The sequence below is a fragment of the Oncorhynchus clarkii genome, chromosome 6, assembly GCF_045791955.1.
Source record: "Oncorhynchus clarkii lewisi isolate Uvic-CL-2024 chromosome 6, UVic_Ocla_1.0, whole genome shotgun sequence".
Classification (NCBI taxonomy): domain Eukaryota; kingdom Metazoa; phylum Chordata; class Actinopteri; order Salmoniformes; family Salmonidae; genus Oncorhynchus; species Oncorhynchus clarkii.
Genome location: NC_092152.1, coordinates 44208098 through 44224834, shown reverse-complemented (window position 1 = coordinate 44224834; position 16737 = coordinate 44208098). Strand labels below are relative to the sequence as shown.

The 16737-nt window shown below is 41.9% G+C and overlaps 1 protein-coding gene across 1 annotated transcript in view; it reads left to right on the top strand.

Annotated features, from left to right (window-relative positions):
* Window positions 1-1329: 1329 nt before the first annotated feature.
* LOC139411190 (cytosolic arginine sensor for mTORC1 subunit 1-like) overlaps window positions 1330-16737 on the top strand; it is a 33401-nt gene continuing 17993 nt past the window's right edge. Inside the window, exon 1 of the mRNA XM_071157119.1 lies at window positions 1330-1673. Within this exon, the coding sequence (XP_071013220.1) occupies window positions 1561-1673 (113 nt within the window). The 5' untranslated portion in view covers window positions 1330-1560. The remainder of the gene's footprint in view (window positions 1674-16737) is intronic.

Genomic DNA, 16737 nt, shown 5'->3' with positions numbered 1-16737 from the left:
GTTACCAAAATGATGGCAATTTACTAGTAAACTTAGAAAGTTTCCAGTAATATACCCTCCCTTTGCAACCCTAGTTAGGATAGACCAGAAATAAATGCATGCTTCAGATCAGACTGTGACTGACTGATCATCATTTCAGACCCTTTTATTTCATGATCATGTAATACTTTGTCTTGACATATAGAGTATAGGCTGCAAGTGTCTTGTAAAGACAGACATAGCTTGATGTTAAGTCAAGGGGTATGAATACTTTCTGAAGGCACTGTACACACACACACTTTCACACTCACCACATTTGCTGCTGTAGGAGGACAGGCTCTTTGTAATGGCTGTAATGGAATAAATGGAACGGAGTCAAACGTGGTTTCCATGTGTTTGATACTATTCCATTCATAAAATTCCAGCCATTACTACGAGCCCATTTGAACATGGATTTTTAGAGGTTATGTAATATGTTTTTATTGATTGTGTGTTTTGTCTTGTGATTAATTATTTCATGTTCATCTATTGATCAACATTTGTTATGCATATTATTTGACCAGTGAATTGATTAAATATATGGAAACATGCTTTTGCAGTGATGGTATTGCAGACTCTGCCCCAGTATCTGTGCATTGGAGATGTGGAAATGAGATGCCTCCTCTCTAATGCCCAGGAAGCTCTGATTCAAACTCCCTTTAAACAGCTATGCAAGCGTTATAATGCCAAAATACGTTTGTTACTCACAAAATATGGAGTTTCGCTGAGCAATTATCTTAATTTGCTCCCGTTAAGGCCTGTGTGTACGTCCAAAAAAGGTGTAAATAAAAATGTAGAAGCACCAAAAAAAAAAAAAGCCTATTCAGCACTTCCAATCACTCATTGCTGCCACACACAGGTTGGAAGTCTACAACAGCTCAATATACATTGTGCCAAAAAGGCATTTTTATGGTTGTGTGTGCATTTTTATTTAGACCTTTTTTGGAAATACATCAGAGGTAACGGGAGTAAATGAAAGTTCAGTGAAACTCAATATTTGTTGAGTTAAGAACATATTTTGACATTGTAATGCTTGCAGAGCTGTCGAATGGAGAGCTGTCTAATGGAAGTTTGAATCGGAGCTTCCATCTCACTCATCTCAAACACACAGATACTGGGGCATGCAGACCCGAAGTTGCAAGCACTGTTCACTGTTCTAGAATTGCAAATGTTTTGGGGTTATGGATGTGATAAATAGGCTACTATGAATATCAGATAGGCCTATTTTATATCTGTCACGTTTATTCATTTTATAATATATTAGCTTCCTCTGTAGCTTTAAGACCAGGGGGGCGTGTTATATGAGGCCGTGTCTTTTATTTGAATATAGAGTAGTTGAGTGGAGTCGGATTGCGTAGCATGTTTTTCTCTGTATCGGTGACTGACTGATGCAAGACACAGTCCCAACTAAACTGCGGGCGTTTGTAATCCAAGGGAATGAAATAACACAGTCAACATTAATTCATCAACTTTTTATTGGATCGTGCCTGGAACTGAATGATTTTCTAGACAGATTCAGGCAGGATTGCGCTATTCAGAACCATGGATTTGCACATTTTGGATCACAGACTGCGAGTGACCAGCATTTGCAAAAATGGGTTGGTGAATTTCACTCACCCACTGATCAAACTCATATTTCTGCGGAAAAGAACAAGGTAAGATTATTTGTGTGAAGAGATCTGTTCATTTGAAGCCGTCCGCGATCCAAAAACGTGCAAAAAAAGTATAATAATAAAAAAAAACATTGCCAGGTTGCTGTTGATGGCAGACTAGCCCATGATCAGGACTATGTGCCATTAGGCTACATTAAACATAAGGGTCATTGGAAGAAGGCGTCTTCTGTAGGATACGTTTCGTGATCCTTGACGCTCAGTCTGAACATTCATATACATGGGGCTTGCGGTACGGTTTTGCAAACATTATCTTTCATATCAGCGATATATATTTTTTAAAGTTATAATTTATACACACCTTGATAGGATTAGTGATCCCACCTGGCCATATCTCATTCCATGTTACAGCGCTTGTTTATACTTTACTGTAGAAGTTTATCTTTTTTTTTTTTTGAAGGATTCTTTATTGCAAATGAAAGATAAGGGCCATCTGTTTCGAAAGCCTTTTCACATGCGATAATTAACGTTTCAAAATGTTAAGACACAACGTAGTTCACATCAGGCAGTCCTGGGCTAAGGTAATGGCTGAGAACTGTAGGGAGAAAGCAAAATGCCGCCTAGAGTTTTCGAGAGGTAATGGCAGACATTCTAGTTTGGACCTGTGTGAAGATAGCAACAATAAGGTTTAGCCACAAGAGTGCAATTGTTGTTCGCCTTCAAAATAAAAGTCCCCATTTGAAAGTGACTCAAACGTATGCAAATACAATTTTATTGGTCACATACACATTTAGCAGATGTTATTGTGGGTGTAGCGAAAAGCTTGTGTTCCTCGCTCTAACAGTGCAGTAGTATCTAGGGTTGCAAAGGGTGCTTAAATTCATCTAAAAAGTTAGTTTTAACAGTGAACCTTTTTGTGGGATACACAAGGCAATTGTTGGTCTTGTGGCATATTTTGGTTAAACTATCCCCAATTCAATGAAATTGCAACCCTCTGCATGCACAGTGCATTCTTCCATCACATGTAGAGCTGATTCTCAAGATCTTGCACGCTAATGAGATGCTATTGAGCCCACACTACCACACTGTCTGAGCCAAGGACTACTAGCTTTCTGGTAAGTTTTTATATAATATAAATATAAATATTTATTTTTTTACAATACTGGGTGGGGTGAATATATTTTATGACACATTATATTTTTGTTAACTAGTAAATAGTAGCCTACAGCAAAGTGTGTTTAAATAATTTCTGACATGTTAACATTTTCTGCTAATTTGTTTTTGCTACGATGTGTGTTTTAGCTTACATGAGCCTGCTAACGGAGGAGTGTTAATTCACCTGTTTCCATACATGTTTCATTTAAAACATTTATCTTACAAAGAAGTTGTTTAACCTAACTGCTTAACTATTTATCTGTACATGGATTTGTATTTATTTTTTTTTTTTACAATTTTTTTCCTAATCTTTACAGGAAAATACCACGGGCACTATCTGATGTGTGGAGACATTTAACTGCAGCTAATGTAGAAGGAAAAGCTGTGTACATTTGCAAATACTGTGCCAAATCATATGCGAAGAATGAAACAAAGATGCAGAATCATCTGGTGAAGTGCATAAAGTTCCCTCAGCGTTCAGAACAAGCATCCTCTGACAAAAGTCCCTCTATTTCTATTCGAGGTGAAAATGATGAATCTGATACCTTATCGATAGCAACAGCTCATGGTCTTCCAGGAATCCAGAGATTTGTTTGACTCAATGGAGGAACGTAGTCAGAGAAATTCTGATGAATGTTTTGCTCGACCTGTGTATGCAACTAGTTCACCTGTGATGCTCACAGGCAATGTGTATTGAAGACATTTCTGAATGTTCTTCGCCCAGCATACACCCCTTCAACCAGATATGCTTTATCTACTCATTTGCTGGTTGCGGAGTTCAACAGAGTTCAAGTGAAGGTCAAGCAAATCATAGAGAAAGCAGACTGTATTGCAATCATCTCTGATGGGTGGCCGAGTGTTTGTGGGCAGGGAATGATTAACTTCATCATCTCCACCCCTCAATCAGTATTCTACAAGAGCACACACACAAGGGACAACAGACACACCGTTCTCTATGTTGCAGATGAGCTGAAGGCTGTCATCAATGCCCTTGGACCACAGAAGGTATTTGCGCTGGTGACAGACAATGCTGCGAACATGAAGGCCGCTTGGTCTAAAGTGGAGGAGTCCTACCCTCACATCACACCCATTGGCTGTGCTGCTCATGCATTGACTCTGCTCCTCAAGGACATCATGGCACTAAAAACATGGATACGCTCTACAAGAGAGCCAAGGAAATGGTTAGGTATGTGAAGGGTCATGAAGTTATAGCAGCAATCTACCTCACCAAGCAAAGTGAGAAGAATAAGAGCACCCCATTGAAGCTGTCCAGCAACACCCGTTGTGGTGGTGGTGTTATCATGTTTGACAGTCTCCTGGAGGGGAAGGAGTCTCCAAGAAATGGCAATATCACAGTCTGCCGTAATGGACAGCACCATCAAGAGGATTCTCCTGGATGATGTATTTTGGGAGAGGGTAGTAAGCAGCCTGAAACTCCTGAAACCTATAGCAGCAGCCATTGCACAGATTGAGGTAGACAATGCCATCCTGTCTGATGTTCAGACTCTGCTTGCAGATGTAAGAGAGGAAATCCGTACTGTCCTACCCACTTCACTGTTGCTCCAAGCAGAGGAAACTGCAGTTCTGAAATGCATCCAAAAGCGTGAAGACTTCTGCCTGAAAGCCCATACGTACGCCGCAGCATACATGTTGGACCCCAAGTTTGCTGGCAAGAGCATCCTGTCTGGTGTAGAGATCAACAAGGCCTATGGTGTCATCACTACCGTGTCTCGCCACCTTGGCCTGGATGAGGGCAAGGTTCTTGGCAGTCTGGTGAAGTACACTTCCAAGCAAGGGCTTTGGAATGGAGATGCAATATGGCAGTCGTTCCAACATATCTCATCAGCCACCTGGTGGAAGGGACTTTGTGGATCTCTTTCCCCGGTTCCCTCCATTATCCTCCAAATCCCACCAACATCAGCCGCCTCAGAGCGCAACTGGTCCTTGTTTGGGAACACGTACACCAAAGCGTGCAACAGGCTGATCAATACAAAGGTTGAGAAATTGGAGGCCACCCGGACAAATGTAAGGCTTTTTTGAGCCTGACAACGAGCTATCCTCAACAAGGTTGGAAAGTGACAGTGAAGTTGAGGCCTCAGAGTCTGATATTCAAGAGGTGGACATTCAGAAGGTCCAGGGAGAAGACATTGAAGCCCGAGAGGAAGACAACCAAAGCTTTAGTTTCTAGATTATCATTTTACAGATGTATGTTGAAAATGTTTTTGGAGATGTGATGGATCATTGGGGATCATTCAATATTCTCTTTTGTTGTTCAGTGAAATCATCCCATGAAAAGAGTTAACTTTAATTAAATGAGTTAATTTCAACACTGAATTGTTTTTTATTTCTATTGGAAGGATTTAATAATTTGCAATTATGTCTACTTATGATAAGGTATAAAGTTTGTTTCTGTCTCCATATTATATGGTAAATATATCCAATGCAAAAAACATCTACATATTAATTGTCATATTTCCGTTAATTCCCACGGAAAGTTTCCGCCTCTGAATACTCCCCAAAATGTGCAGCCCTAGTAGTATCTAACAGTGCTGTAGTATCTAAAAACGATTCACAACAATACACACATCTAAAAGTGAAAGAATGGAATTAAGAAATGAATAAATATTAGATCAAGGAATGTCGGAGTGGCATTGACTAAAGTACAGTAGAATAGAATACAGTATATACACATGAGATGAGTAACGCAGTATGTAAACATTATTTAAACATTATTAAGGTGACTAGTGTTCCATTATTAAAGTGGCCAGTGATTCCAAGTCTATGTATATAGGGCAGCAGCCTCTAAGGTGCAGGGTTTCATAATCGGGTGGAAGCTAACTGATGGCTATTTAACAGTCTGATGGCCTTAAGATAGAAGCTGTTTTTCAGTCTCTCGGTCCCTGCACCGACCTCACCTTCTGGATAATAACAGGGTGAACAGGCAGTGGCTCGGGTGGTTGATGTAATTGATGATCTTTTTTGCCTTCCTGTGACATCGGGTGCTGTAGGTGTCCTGGAAGGCAGGTATTTTGCCCCCGGTGATGCGTTGGGCAGACCGCACCACCTTCTGAAGAGCCCTGGGGTTGCGGGGCGTGCAGTTGCCGCACCAGCATGCTCTCAATTGTGCATCTGTGAAGTTTGTCAGGGTTTCAGTGGCCAAGCCAAATTTCTTCAGTCTCCTTAGGTTGAAGAGGCACTGTTGTGCCTTCTTCACCACACTTTGTGGGTGGAACATTTCAGATTGTCAGTGATGTGTACGCCAAGAAACTTGAAGCTTTTCACCTTCTCCACTGTGGTCCCGTCAATGTGGATAGGAGCGTGCTCCCTCTGCTGTTTCCTGAAGTCCACGATCAGTTCCTTCGTTTTGTTGACGTTGAGTGAGAGGTTATTTTCCTGGCACAACTCTCCCAGGGCCCTCACCTCCATCCTGTCGGCTGTCTCGTCAATGTTGGTATCAGGCCTACTGCTGTGTCGTCTGCAAACTTGATGATCGAGTTGGAGGTGTGCGTAGCAATGCAGTCATGGGTGAACAGGGAGTACAGGAGGAGGCTGAGCACGCACCCTTGTGGGACCCCTGTGTAGAGGATCAGTGAAGTGGAGGGGTTGTTTCCTACCTTTACCACTGGGGGTGGCCCGTCAGGAAGTCCAGGACCCAGTTGCACAGGGCGAGGTTCAGACCCAGGGCCTCGAGCTTAATGATGAGCTTGGAGGGTACTATGTTGTTGAATGCTGAGCTATAGTCAATAAACAGCATTCTTACATAGGTATTCCTGTTGTCCAGATGGGATAAGGCAGTGTGCAGTGCGATGGCTATTGTATCTATTGGGGCGGTATGCAAATTGAAGTGGGTCTAGGGTGTCAGGTAAGATAGAGTTGATATGATCCTTAACTAGCCTCTTAAAGCACTTCCTGATGACAGAAGTGAATGATAGGGGGCGATCTTTGCTTTCTTGTGTACAGGAAAAATGGTGGGCATCTTGAAGCAAGTGGGGACAGCAGATTGGGATAGGGAGAGATTGTATATGTCCGTAAACACTCAGGCCTGCTGGTCTGCGCATGCTCTAAGGATGCGGCTAGGGATGCCATTTGGGCCGGCAGCCTTGCTGCGAGTGTTAACACGCTTAAACGTCTTACTCTCGTCGGCCACGGAGAAGGAGAGCCCACAGTCCTTGCTAGTGGGCCGCGTCGGTGGCACTGTGTTATCCTCAAAGTGGGCGAAGAAACAAAACGTCAGTGTCCGCGACGTGGCTGGTTTTCCCTTTGTATTCCGTGATTGTCTGTAGACCCTGCCACATGCGTCTCATGTCTGAGCTTTGAATTGCAACTCCACTTTGTCTCTGTACTGACGTTTTACCTGTTTGATTGCCTTATAACTACTGTTTGTATTTGGCCAGATTCCCAGTCACCCTGCCATGGTAAAATGCGGTGGTTTGCGCTTTCAGTTTTGCACGAATGCTGCCATCTAACCACAGTTGCTGGTTTGTGTAGGTTTTAATAGTCAGTTTGTACAACATAGCCTAAAAACTTCCTGATGAACTCAGTCACCGGATCCGTGTATTCGTCGACGTGATTCTCAGAGGCTACCCACAATATATCCCAGTCCGCGTGGTCAAAAGATTCTTGAAGCATGGATTCCGATTGGTCAGATCAGCGTTGACTTGACCTTAGCACAGGTACTTCCTGTTTGAGTTTCTACTTATAGGATGGGAGGAGCAAATTGTGCAATCGTGCCATATTTGGACTAGATGCTAAACTAGGTCGGAATGTTATACATCTTCAACTAAATACAATAATTATATATTAAACAAATCTTAAATTGCGCTGTGGCTGTATTAGACTTTAGAATTGCATTGTAGGCATACTTACACACTGTTCTGCCTAACTTATTGATGTGCTCTTGCAGGACAGAACTGTGTAGAGTTTGCACAAATATTAACGTCTTAGCGCATATTGCAGGACTTTGACTGTGAGAAATCACATTTCCAGTCGGTCTATTGTCTGTATTAGACATTCATATTTCACTGTATTAGCATTTCAAATATTAGTGTCTTAGGTGTAGGCTGCCTAATTGGTTAAAATAAATGCCAACAAACAAAATAATACCGACTCAGCTGTTGGATATAGATAGCCTTTGGGTAATGTAATTAGATCATCCACAAGACTCACCCTATAAAGCCACCCACACTTCACTTTCCCTGTTCAGGTGTCTGTTCTCACATAATATGATGATGAAAGCACTTTACTTTCAATGGGACCTAATCACTACAACAAAGGCTCCTGTACTGACTTGACTGTATCCTAAAGACAAATGCAGCTCTATGGAAGTATTCAGCTTTAAGGACTGAATATAGTAGTTCAGCTTTTAAAGTGCCCTGAATGAATGGCGGCTGCAGTGGCAATTCTTTGCTGAGCCCTGCCTTTTATTCTGTAATTGTTAATGACTTGGCCTGGCTTGCATATGCATCAGCCAGGAAAAAAGGATTAAACATCTTGCATCTACTACAGTGAGTTCCAAAGGTATTGGAACAGGGGCACAATTTAGGTTGTTTTGGCTCTGTACTCAGCACTTTAGGTTTGAAATGATACAGCTTTAATTTGATGGTATTTTCATCCATATCGGGTGAACTGTTTAAAATTACAGCACTTTTTGTACATAGTCCATCCATTTTAGGGGACCAAAAGTATTGGGACAAATTCACTTGTGTATTAAAGTAGTCAAAAGTTTGGTATTTGTTACCATATTCCTAGCACGCAATGTAGAGTCACAAGTTTGATGTAGTCATTGTGTGCTAGGAATATGGGACCAAATACCAAACTTTTGACTACTTTAATACACAAGTGAATTTGTCCCAATACTTTTGGTCCCCTAATATGGAGGGACCTTGTACAAAAAGTGCTGTAATTTCTAAAAAGATAACCCAATAAGGATGATGAAAATACCCTCAAATGAAACCTGACAGTCTGCACTTTGACCTCTTATAGTCATTGTATCATTTCAAATCCAAAGTCCTGGAGTACAGAGCCAAAACAACTACTCAATTGTCACTGTCCCAGTACGTTTGGAGTTCACTGTATATACAGTTGAAGTCGGAAGTTCACATTAGAGGTTGACCGATTTTTAATCGGAATGGCCGATTTTCAAGTTTTCATAACAATTGGAAATATGTATTTTTGGACACCGATTTGGACGATTTTTATTTATCTAACATTTTTATTTTTTTACACCTTTATTTAACTAGGCAAGTCAGTTAAGAACACATTCTTATTTTCAATGACGGCCTAGGAACGGTGGGTTAACTGCCTTGTTCAGGGGCAGAACGACAGATTTTTACTTTGTCAGCTCAGGGATTCGATCTAGCAACCTTTTGGTTACTAGCGCAACGCTCTAACCACTAGGCTACTTGCTGCCCCGTATGGTCTGATATACCACCGCTGTCAGCCAGTCCGTATTCAGGGCTCGAACCACCTAGTTTATAATGTGGTGGTGGTCTACTTATACCAGTCGTGTAAATGAGGCTCAACGTACACAGTAGGCTTACATACTGTAGTTTGCCTGTCTTTAAATGGGAAGAAATGCCATCCATGCCAAGTGGGAGAAGGCAGTTTAAAACATTATTTTATAGGCCAGATCTCACTTTATGTGAGGTCCAAGCTGCACTACCGGCTGTCTTCAAGGACTTGCTTATCATAAAAGTTTTACAGATCAGTCCAGGAACTTCAGTCTACCAGCTTAGGCACCATACTCTTCTGGCAAGCGTCATCGATGTTAGATTTGGCCTTTGCCCCTTGACTACCTTCTGACATCCAATTCTGGCTCATGATGACCTTTTTAGATGTTTAGACATGTATACAGCGGATATATTGCTCAATAATACATTCTAAAGGAATTTCTCAGCGACTCCCTCCACTGAGTCAGTAGTAGGCTATTCATTTTACATGTAGACCTATTGCTATGGGTACACTACATGACAGTACATCTAGGGCGTTGGCCTAGAATGTGGTGAATCCAAAAAAACATTCGGAATGCAATAGAATTGCCATGGCCTAGCCTGCAGTAGCCGTTTAGGGACTCTGGCTGTGTTTTTGTCTTTGTTGTCATGCTTTGTATTTATGTCATATTGCCATATCATTCTGTTGTGTCCTGACCTTGATGTTTTCCTGTTTTTGGAGTGGGGGTCAGGCCATGTGGAGAAGGGGAGGGTTTATGCTGAATTGTTTAGACTAGAGTTACCATGAATGCATTTGGGGAACATATCAACAAACCCTAATGTAAACCATGTTTTGTTTTGAACAGCCTTATAATTGCATTAGGTTTTTGAGTTCTCCCTCTTACAGGCCTCTAGCTGCCATTAATTAGTCCTATAGTAGGCTACCCAAGAAAGAGCGCACAATCGGCAAAAGTTTTTTTAAGGAGGTAGGCTAACAAACCACTCAGAAGTCATTACCATGCATAGAAAGCAAGCAAAGCTTAAGTAGCCTGTTTTTTTTGTTGTAGCTCTGTCTGACCATTTCTTCAGTAGCACAATTCTCATTCCGCATTGCTATTCTAGAAAAGCCATATGAGTGTTTGCTCAGCAATAATTAGCGCGTAAAGGTGTCCTGCTAAGCATTAAAAATGTAATGAGTACTTTTGGGTGTCAAGGAAAATGTTTGGAGTAGAAAGTACAATATTGTCTTAAGGAATGTAGTGAAGTAAAAGTAGTCAAAAATATAAATAGTAATGTACAGATACCAAAAAAACGACTTAAGTAGTACTTTAAAGTATTTTTACTTAAGTACTTTACACAACTGTGTGTGTGTGTTTGTGTGTTTAGGAGAGGGGGGACTGGGGTGGGGGGGGGGACTGGTACAGACAATGTAACATCCATAACCTTTTTTAGGAACATCTGATCATATTGGATCTTCCTCTGTTAAGCTAACTTTCGTCAAGGCTTTGTGTGGTCTATAATTGGTTTCTATTCATTGTCAGTATCCTTTTCCAGCATTATGATATCCGTAACATAAGTTGTGGATGTGATGGATCATATTTTGGCTTTAGAAGCTTGTGCATTCACCACATGTTGTGTGCTTATTCTTCAGAATTTCACTAGTGTGCTAGCTAAGATTCTCTTGGAAAATATATGCTGAAATATATTTGTCATATGGCAGTACTGTTTTAAAACACTTTTTTTTAAAGATAGTGGTTTTTGATCATCTGTGACTAGGGCTTGGAATTGCAAGGGATTTCACAATATGTTATTTTCACTATACTTGGGTGCCGATACGAAAATGTATTGCTCACTATATGTCTGCTGAAAAGCAAGCATGACAACACATTTTGATCAGTAACCACATTTCCATCCACTTTTCATGCAAGTAAAGTCATACCGTATAAAAAAAAAAATGGCAACAGCTGTGATGGAAACAGGACGTTTCGGTACAATTCTATACACTTGAGTGTATAGGCTCTGTCACATCCGGCCGTGATTGGGAGTGCCATAGGGCGGTGCACAATTAGCCTACCGCGGGCCAAATCCGGACGACGCTGGGCCGTCATTGTACATAAGGATTTTGTTCTTAACTGACTTGCCTAGTTAAATTTAAAAAATAAGTGCCTACAGATAATTAATTAATTCGACATAGTGGGATGTTTTTGTTTCGGTAAAATGTATTATGCCAGAAATTGCAGTAGAAGCGCCTTTATGCGCAAATGCTGATATAATAACCTTCACATTGAAGGTGATCCACATTCTAATATACCTACAGTATGTCGAGAATACAGTATACATACACTGTGAGGAAGCAACCGTATATTAAAACAGTACATAGATTGTAGAAGTGACCAGTGCTGAATATCTCTATATACTTGGGGCATTAGTCTCAAGGTGCAGGGCAGGTAGCCGGCTAGTGATGCCTGTTCAACATTCTGGTGGCCTGGTGATAGAAGCTGTTTCTCATGGTCCCGGCATTAAGGCACCTGTGTACCGTCTGTCTGCTAGCTGGTAGCAGGGTGAACTAGAGCTCTGGCGGTCACGAAACTTCATCAGCCGGTGATTGTCAAGCAAGTAACTGTCGGTCTCACGTAATTTATCATTAATTAACAAACACATTTAGTATCTCCTGGAATCCACACAGCCTACAAGCCATTTATAAAAGAAATCTAAGAAATCAATGTAATATAGCCTACACCTTCACAAGAAATCCATGATTTATTTTAGACAGGTCTAAATAAGCATGATATGAAGAAAATGTAGTCTATTTCAGAAGAAAATAATAGCATACTCTGAGTTTTCCTGATGTGGCTATTACAAATGGCTGTGGGCTACGCTAATTCAACACCATAGTGCCCTCAAAGCTCATCACTAAGCTAAGGACCCTGGAACTAAACACCTCCCTCTGCAACTGGATCCTGGACTTCCTGACCGGCCACCCCCAGGTGGTAAGGGTAGATAACAACACATCCGCCACGCTGATCCTCAACACGGGGGCCCCTTGGGGGTGCATGCTCAGTCCCCTCCTGTACTCCCTGTTCACTCATGACTGCATGGCCAAGCACGACTCCAACACCATCAAGTTTGCTGATGACACAACCGTGGTAGGCCTGATCAACGATGAGACAGCCTATAGGGAGGAGGTCAGAGACCTGGCTGTGTGGTGCCAGGACAACCTCTCCCTCAACGTGACCAAGACAAATGAGAAGATTGTGGACTACAGGAAAAGGAGGGCAGAGCACGCCCCCATTCTCATTGACAGGGCTGTAGTGGAGCAGGTTGAGCGCTTCAAGCTCCTTGGTGTCCACATCACCAACAAACTGGCACACCAAGTGCCAGTTGTGAAGAGGGCACAACAAAACCTATTCCCCCTCAGGAGACTGAAAATATTTGGCATGGGTTCTCAGATCCTCAAAAGGTTCTACAGCTGCACCATTGAGAGCATCACTACCTGGTATAGCAACTGCTCTGCCTCTGACCGCAAGGCACTACAGAGGGTATTGTGTACGACCCAGTACATCACTAGGGCCATGCTTCCTGCCATCCAGGACCTCTATACCAGGCGGTGTCAGAGGAAGGCCCTAAAAATACATTAAATAAAAATGCAGGACAAAACACACATCACGACGAGAGACAACACTACATAAAGAGAGACCTAAGACGACAACATAGCATGATGACAACAACATAGTAGCAACACATGGCAAGATCACAGTCGAACCAGGGGCTGAACCTGTTTTTTAATTCTACATTTTTTTATGGGGGCGTTTGTTAACAATATTACTGTAGATATCAAAATAGAAGGTCCAAGTTTCTTTGACAGAGGGGTTTAAGCTGATTCTATACCAATTTAGAGGCCAGGTCATGAGGGAAGGCTTGCTCATTAAAGTTTTTTAGCATGTGTCTATGACAAATCAGGACAGGACGTTTCACTGAGCAGCCATTACGAACACAGACTGTAAAACAGTGATCATTAAGGTACCAGTCTGGTGTTTTCTGTAATGACCTATCAGGATTATTTGTGAGGATAACATTGAGGAGAGTAGCCTTTTCTGGGTGTTTGGAGTCATACCTTGTGGGATTGGTAATAATCTGAGAAAGATTTAGGGAGTCTCATTGCTTTAGGACTTGGTCAGGTGGTTTAAGCATGTCCCAATTTAGGTCACCTAGCAGGACTAATTCAGACTTACACGGAACCCAAACCGGCTGCGCGCGTGCGCTATCGTGCATAAATGTATTTTGTCCCCCTACACCAAACGCGATCACGACACGCAGGTTAAAATATCAAAACAAACTCTGAACCAATAACATTCATTTGGGGACAGGTCGAAAAGCATTAAACATGTATGGCAATTCAGCTAGTTAGCTTGCACTTGCTAGCTATTTTGTCCTATTTAGCTAGCTTGCTGTTGCTAGCTAATTTGTCCTGGGATATAAACATTGAGTTGTTATTTTACCTGAACTGCACAAGGTCCTCTACTCTGACAAATTAATCCACACACAAAACGGCCAACCGAATGAATCGTTTCTATTTCTCTCCTCCTTCCAGACTTTTTCATATTTGAATGTATATGGTGATAGGCATCCACCCCTTTTTACCACGACAACCGGCAAAACATTTCGTCTTTCAATCACCCACGTGGGTATAAGGCAATGAGGAGATGACACGTAGGTACCTGCTTCTATAAACCAATGCGAAGATGGGAGCGGCAGGACTTTTTACAATTTTATTTGACCTTTTATTTAACTAGGCAAGTCAGTTAAGAACAAATTCTTATTTTCAATGACGGCCTAGGAACAGTGGGTTAACTGCCTGTTCAGGGGCAGAACGACAGATTTGTACCATGTCAGCTCGGGGATTTGAACTTGCAACCTTCCGGTTACTAGCCCAACGCTCTAACCACTAGGCTACCCGTGATCTGCGTCAGAAATAAATGGGGTTCTATTTTAGCCCTTGGCAATAATTAAATAACATAGATATCTAAATTTATTTTGTGAAGCACGCGACGTGTCCGGTCTGGTCAGAATGTTAGTGTAAGGGGCCAGGAGAGAGCTTAGGGCAGGTATGGTACAGGCCTGTGCTGATGGAGGACGATAACACCCTGCAACAGTCAACAAAGTGCTATTTGAAAGTTTTAATGCTTAAAACCAGAAAATCAAATTGTTTGGGGACAGACTTGGTGCAGACAACCGAGCACTGAAGGTGATCCTTGGTAAAGATTGCCACTCCAACACTTTTGGAAGATCTGTCTTGCTGAAAAAGGTTATAGCCAGAAAGGTTAACATCAGTATTCAAAACACTCTTTCTAAACCACGTCTCAGTAATGACCAACACATCTGGATTGGAGCTGTGAACCCACACTTTCAATTGGTCCATTTTAGGTATTAAGCTTCTAGTGTTAATGTGCAGAAAACCCAGGTTTGTACGAGAGCAGAAATCAGAGAAACAGATATCAGAGCACAAGTCAGAATTGGGGCTAGCAAAAGTAGATAGGCCAGGGTGGACATGTATATTTCCAGATATCATCAACAGTAATCCAATCAAGGCACGGCAAAGGACAGGGAGAGCTCTGCAGTGTTGCTTTATGACATTTGAATGTGCATTAGATGGCAGCAGGATCATATTATACAGAAATTTCATCAGGTAGCATGAATACAAAGCAGGCGAGTGGTGGTTAGAATGGGATGGGGGGCCAAAAGTCAGTGTAACCAATAGAGTCAGAGTCCCGAGTGTGGGAACAAACAGTCTGTCCCACGGTAGGGTAAACAAGAAAGTTCCTAGTCAACAAAGCATGCAGGAGTCATGAGGCAAATGGCAATGGCTAGCCCCCAAATAACGACTTGGGGCTAGCCATCTCACTCGCATGGCTCTCCTTCATGTGATCGGGTCTTTCTCTAAGTGAAGACAGACACATCGGGGACGTAACTGCGCGTGTCCTTTTCTGACTGTCCACATTTTACTTTTCGTCAGCCAACAAGATGAGTATGCCTAACAGCAAAACCACTAGCCTATGTCAATCTACTATCCCCCATAATATAGAATGAATACAACCACTAGCATATAAAAAAAATGTTTTTATGCAATGTGGCTGATGCAACCGATCAGAACGTTTAGCTTAAAATGTTGATAAACTATTAGGCTATATATTCACATTGTAAGTGCAGCAATGCACACATGGTAGGAGGCTATAAGCGCAAATGTTCCGTTAGCGGAAAAACACCTTTATCACTTTTATTATAAAGGTGCATTTTTATGGTGAAAAATGATCTTCCCCAAACTGAACTCACACGCTGCTTATGTATGCCAGCCCCTTGTAAAGTGGATTAATGTGCTTAATTTCTAGAACTTATTTGGCCATTTTAGTTGTGATACAAACCTTTAAACCGTTAAAACATATAGGCCTATGGGCTAGGCTATATGAGGTGTGCGACTATGATTAGAAAAAGTCGCAAAAAAAGACATTGTTTCTTATGCTGGGCATCATCCACAAGTGACAATATTGTCACCCATCAGACTATTCTTGATTTAATCTTGTCTTTACATATATATATATATTTTTAAAGTGTGACGTTTTGATTTAGAATGGACCATTTATCATGCACCTGTATCGAACCGGGGCAGAATTTCGATTTTCGATACAGGTGCATCTATGCACTTAAATAGTGAATGGAGGATTATTTTCATGCCAGCCAGGTAGGTTATACTCCTTTTGTAAATATAAGCAATGTGCTTAACATTAGGAAAGTTGAGAAATATAGTAGGCCTAGCATATAGAACGCTGATCCTCATCTTTTTACTAGCGGCCATCAGTGTTTTCTCCCGCAATTGAATAGCCTATAGAAATGTTGAGCAACATGAGCTCTCATGGTGTGTTTGATTAGATTTTCGAAAACATTTGCATTGATGTCAGTGATGAGAGGGACAATGGAGTACCAGGCAGTTAGCAAGTTTGGTAGGCTACTAATGAGCAGCATCAGCAGAGCTTGGAGAAGCCTAATTACCGTGACTAAATGGTCATGTGGAATTTGACTGCCTTCATGACTAGTGACCGCCGGTTTGGCGGTAATATGGTCACCTCAACAGCCCTTGGGTGAACAGACCATGGCTTGGGTGGCTGAGGTCCTTAATGGTCTTCGTTTGGGCTGACCGCACCACCCTCTGGAGAGCCATGGGGTTGAAAGCGGTGTAGTTGCCGTACCAGGCGGTGATGCGGCACGACAGAATGCTCTCAATGGTGCATCTGTAAAAGTGTGTGAGGGTCTTACGGGCCATGACAAATTTCTTCAGCCGCCTCCGTTTGAAGAGGCACTGTTGCGCCTTCTTCACCACGGTGTCTGTGTGTTGGAACCGTTTTTATGTCCTCAGTGATGTGCATGCCAAGGAACTTTTTTCTTTTGACCCTGTCCACTGCGCCTCAGTTAATGTGCACGCTCACATACACACCATGGTCACCAGCAATGGTGAGCGATTGTTCATAACAGAA